The sequence below is a fragment of the Centruroides vittatus genome, unplaced genomic scaffold (genome assembly GCF_030686945.1).
Source record: "Centruroides vittatus isolate TY-2023 unplaced genomic scaffold, ASM3068694v2 contig_1864, whole genome shotgun sequence".
Lineage (NCBI taxonomy): Eukaryota > Metazoa > Arthropoda > Arachnida > Scorpiones > Buthidae > Centruroides > Centruroides vittatus.
This window is the reverse complement of record NW_027121148.1, coordinates 13,363-18,321: the sequence shown is the minus strand read 5'-3', so window position 1 is coordinate 18,321 and position 4,959 is coordinate 13,363. Positions and strand designations below refer to the sequence as shown.

The 4,959-nt window shown below is 41.5% G+C and overlaps 1 protein-coding gene across 1 annotated transcript; it reads right to left on the bottom strand.

The window, feature by feature from the left end:
* Nucleotides 1-3,749: 3,749 nt before the first annotated feature.
* Nucleotides 3,750-4,746, bottom strand: LOC136970024 (uncharacterized; the record flags this gene model as incomplete). The annotated part of the gene is made up of 1 exon (XM_067264388.1): nt 3,750-4,746. A coding segment is annotated over exon 1 (997 nt), but the record flags the coding sequence as incomplete, so codon positions are not given.
* Nucleotides 4,747-4,959: the final 213 nt, after the last annotated feature.

Sequence of the window (4,959 nt, the reverse complement as noted above, 5' to 3'; positions counted from 1 at the left end):
TAACACTTAAAGTACAAATGCAATACTGGCATACTGGCTGGTCATCACCCTTCAAAAGGTATTGATGAGTAAGCCGAGTATGTCCAATTCTCAGGCGAGTAAGAATGACTTCAGATCTCCTATCATACTGTTTCTTGTGTGTCCAATTTTCTATTATAGGTTTGATCTCGTAAAGTTTATTGTGGACTTGTTCGTTCCACACATTTTGCCATCTCTCTGCTAGTCGTTTTTTAACAACCAGCTTCAAGTCACCTCCTTCAATGAACATTGTATGCTGAGAAGGACTTGCTGACTTTGCAGCTGCATCAGCTGCTTCATTCCCTTTTATACCTACATGGCCTGGGACCCAACGAAATTTTACAAAAATATTACTTGCAATAAGATGGCAAAACAGTTTGTGAATTTTAATCACTATAGAGTGAGAACTAGGTTCATGTGAGATCAAAGCCTGAAGTGCACTAACTGAGTCAGTGTAAATAACACAGCGACGATGACCTTTCCTAATTACATATTTTAAGGCTAAATAAATAGCCTGCACCTCTGCAGTAAAGATGGAAGAATTCGATGCGATTTGTTCTGCCACGATCTCATCCTGGCAGACAAAGGCTGAGCCAACGTAATCAACCGATTTCGATCCATCAGTATAAATAGGAATTAAATTCCTGTCGTAGTGTTGAATTTCTGCAAAGTGCTGCCTATAGATGTAGTCCGGGGTGGAATCCTTAGGAAACTGCTTTAAGCTAAAGTCAACATTAATCACAGGAGTTGACCAAGGTGATATATTATCGACCTCGACCTGTGAAATGTTGCTTGTGTCCAGGTCAATCGTGCTGCTTACATTCTCCATTCTAATGTCAAATGTAGGGACACAACTTGGGCGAGCTGTAAATAATCTTTTCAGCTGAGTATCTGATACTCTACAATAAACTGAAGGTTTAGCCAGAAATTTCTGTTTAATGTAATAGAACAAAGACAACTGCTCTCTCCTGAGAGATAGTGGAGGCTCATAAGCATCCACGTACAAACTTTGAACAGGAGAAGTTCGAAATGCACCAGTGCACAAACGCAATGCTTGATGGTGGATTGGATCCAGCATCCGAAGAGTAGATTCTCGCGCAGAGCCATAAACAACACATCCATAATCCAGCTTAGAGCGAACGAGGGCTCTATATATCCTGAGCATCGAACATTTGTCTGCTCCCCAGGATGAGCAGCATAATACCTTTAAAAGGTTCAGAGATTTTAAACATCTACTCTTCAAATTGCGCAAGTGTGGCAAGAACGTCAATTTATGGTCGAACACAACACCCAAAAATTTTGCTTCGTTGACCATTGGGATTTTAACCCCATTTAGGTGAATTTCAGGTTCCAGGTGCAAACCACGCCTTCGGCAAAAGTGGATGCACGAGGTCTTCTCTGCATTAAAAGTAAAACCATTGATCTTGGACCAACTGTCTATGCGATTTAGGGAGGTTTGCAGTTGTCTTTCAATAAAACTCATGTTAGTAGACTGACAGGAGATCTGAAAGTCATCCACATACAAAGAGTGTTTCACACTGGAAGGAAGACACTTAGCTATGCTATTAATTTTGATTAGGAACAGAGTCACACTCAGAATAGAACCTTGAGGAACACCCTCTTCTTGTGTGAAAGGCCTAGACAAAGTGTTGCCCATCCTAACTTGGAATCTTCGATTCTGCAAGAAGTTTTTTATAAAAATTGGCAGATTACCCCGCAGTCCAAATTCATGCAGATCGCGGAGTATTCCATATCGCCAGCAGCGATCATAAGCCTTCTCTATATCGAAAAACACAGACACTAAGTGCTGTCGTCTAACAAACGCTTCGCGTATAGATGTTTCAAGGTTTACTAGATTGTCTGTGGTACTTCTGTTCCTACGAAATCCACTCTGATGTGGTGAAAAGTAGTTCTTTTCCTCTAGGAGGAACATCAGGCGTCTGTTTACCATTCTCTCGAAAAGTTTGCAGAGACAACTAGTCAGAGAAATTGGTCTATAATTAGAGGGATTCTTGCAGTCTTTACCTGGCTTGGGAATGGGAATTATGATAGATAGCCTCCAAGAGTCTGGAAAAGTATGTTCTGTCCATATTCTGTTGAACAGATTCAGAAGGTTACTAAGGGAATTGTCTGACAGATTTTTAATCATGCTGTAATGGATTTTATCCGGACCTACAGCAGTATTCCCCGAGCGAGAGATTGCTGTACATAGTTCTATTCTGCTAAATGGCACATTATATTCCTCATTAGATGGAGAGTGGAAGTTTAGATATTGTTTTTCACTTTGGACTTTATAAGCCTGGAAATTTGTTGTATACATAATATTGCTGGATGAAGACGAAAATGTTTCACCCAACAAATCAGCAATACCTTTAATGTCACTGATTATTGTGCCATTATTTTCCAGCATGGACAGAGAGTGAGAAGCATATTTCCCATTAATTTTATGGATTTTATCCCAGACTGCTTTTGAGCTGGTGGAAGATGTTATGCTAGAAACATACTTCCTCCAGGAATCCCTTTGGCTTTGCCTCCTTATTTTTCTGGCATTTGCCTTTGCTTTTTTAAAAGCTATCAAATTCTCAGCAGTGGGGTATCTTCTGAAAATCCCCCATGCTTTCTTTTGTTTTTTAAATGCTGCCTCACAATTCTGATCCCACCATGGTTTCGGATGTTTTGGATATCTGGTTGACGTTTTCCCCATTGTTTTTTCGGCTGCCTGAATAATACTGGAAGTGACAACTTCTACTGCATCATTGATATCGGCAGTATTGACCATTTCCTCAGTGATGTTAGCCAAAGAGGAAAATGCAGGCCAATCTGCCGATTCAAATTTCCAGCGTGGTGGACGGGCTGTTTCACAGCTTCCTCTGCCCCTATATTTTAAAAATATTGGAAAGTGGTCACTGGAAAGTGGATTAGATCCAACCTCCCATGTAAACGCTGAAAACAGATTTGGACTAGCTAATGTCAAATCAATGGCAGTAAATGTTCTTGTTGGGGCGTGGAAGTATGTCACTTCTCCAGTATTAAATAAATACAGTTGGTGATTACCTATGAATCTTTCAATGGCTCTGCCTCGACAATTGATGTCGTGACTGCCCCACATTGGATTGTGGCCATTGAGATCACCAAGTAGAATAAACGGAGTTGGCAGTTGTTCAACCAAGTCATCCAATTCATCCTCATTGACTCTGACATCTGGTGGCAAGTATATGGAACAAACTGTGACAGTTACTCCAATTGAAATTCTGACTGCCACAGCTTGCAGCTCTGTTCTTATTTGTACCGGTAAGGAAGGGATGCAATTTGAAACCAGTACAGCCACACCTCCACTGGCGCGAGTGTGGCTATCATCATCCTTACGGTAAAGATTAAATCCTTTTAAAGTAATTTTTTCTCCAGGTTTTAGATGTGTTTCCTGGAGTGCCACGCAGAGAGATGTGGTAGATGATGTCAAATGTTTAATGTCAGAGAAGTTGTTGCGGAAACCACGACAGTTCCATTGGATTATTTTATAATCCATTATGTGGTTGAGGCAGCATTCTTTGCGAGGGTATCTCTCTTTAATTTAACAGGCGGTCTCTCTTTTGGAGGTGACATTGGTTTTTTTACCTCCACATTATTCTCTTCATCAGAGATATCAGAGAACTCGCTCACAGACTGAGTCTCTGATTTTTTAGCTTTAGAGAGAGCTGCTTTCACTCTCTGTTTGTTTAATGGGTTCTTACTAGCCTTTTTTGAACCCAGGTTTCTTGTTATCACCCCTGTTTTAGGTAGGGGTGTTTTTTGTTTTGTATTGTCATTTTCTGCTGTTTCTTTTGAAGGGATCAGTAAACAATTTGCATGGCGAGTGAAAGATTCCTTTGGGGAAACAGAAATGTCTGTCTGAACTTCACATGTCTTAGTGAGTTTCAGAGCAGCAGCAAATGTTTTTTGTTTCAGTGGTGCACTTGAAGTGACCATGCGACGTGCCTCTGGGTAGGGTAAGTTGTTGACTGTTTTTACACGCTGTATTTCTTTTTCTCTCTGCCATGCAGGGCATTTCCGGGAGTAAGCAGGATGGGCATCTTTACAGTTCACACAGCATGGGGTACTTTTACATTCTGTACTGTCGTGACCCTCAGTCCCACACTGTGCACATGCGCTTTTTCCTCGGCAGGATGTTTGCGAGTGTCCAAACCGCTGGCATTTGAAACAACGCAGCGGATTTGGGATATATGGACGGACTGAGCAACGTAGGTATCCTGCTGTTATAAAGGATGGCAATGTTGGTTTGTTGAAAGTAAGAATCAGGTGTTTGGTTGGTATCAACTTTCCATCTCGACGAATTGAAATGCGCCGGACAGCAACGACACCTTGATCTGAAAGACCAATCTGAATATCTGATTCGTCTTCAGACATCAGATCAATTTCAGATATCACACCACGTGATGAGTTTAAACTTCCGTGTGGTGTGACAGTGATTTCCATTTCTCCCAGGGTCTTTGTTTCTAGAAGTTTTGCAGATTGTTGTGGGGAGGATGTTTCCACCAGTAAATCACCTGATCTTAATTTCTGAATTTTTTTCAAATCTCCAATAGTCGACTGGAACAATTTTTGAATCAGAAAAGGAGAAGCTTTAGATAATGGTTTGTCACCAGTTGCGTGTACTATTAAGTACGCTGGGGTACTGGACATTTTTAAATTTTTCCGCTCTTTCGGATCTTTTATTTTTGGGGAATCCATGATTAAAAGTAAAACATTCAGCTTCTGGTGACCCCACCCACCATGGGGCCCAACAAGGGGATGCCGTCACATGGGAGACTCCCATAGACCGTCGCACCAGGGTTTCCCAGGAGCTATACCCTCACAATGCAGTCGAGAAAAGCACACCTTGTCTGACGTGTCTGCCCGGTCTGCATCGATCGGTTGACTCCAAGCCGAGGTCAACAATGACTC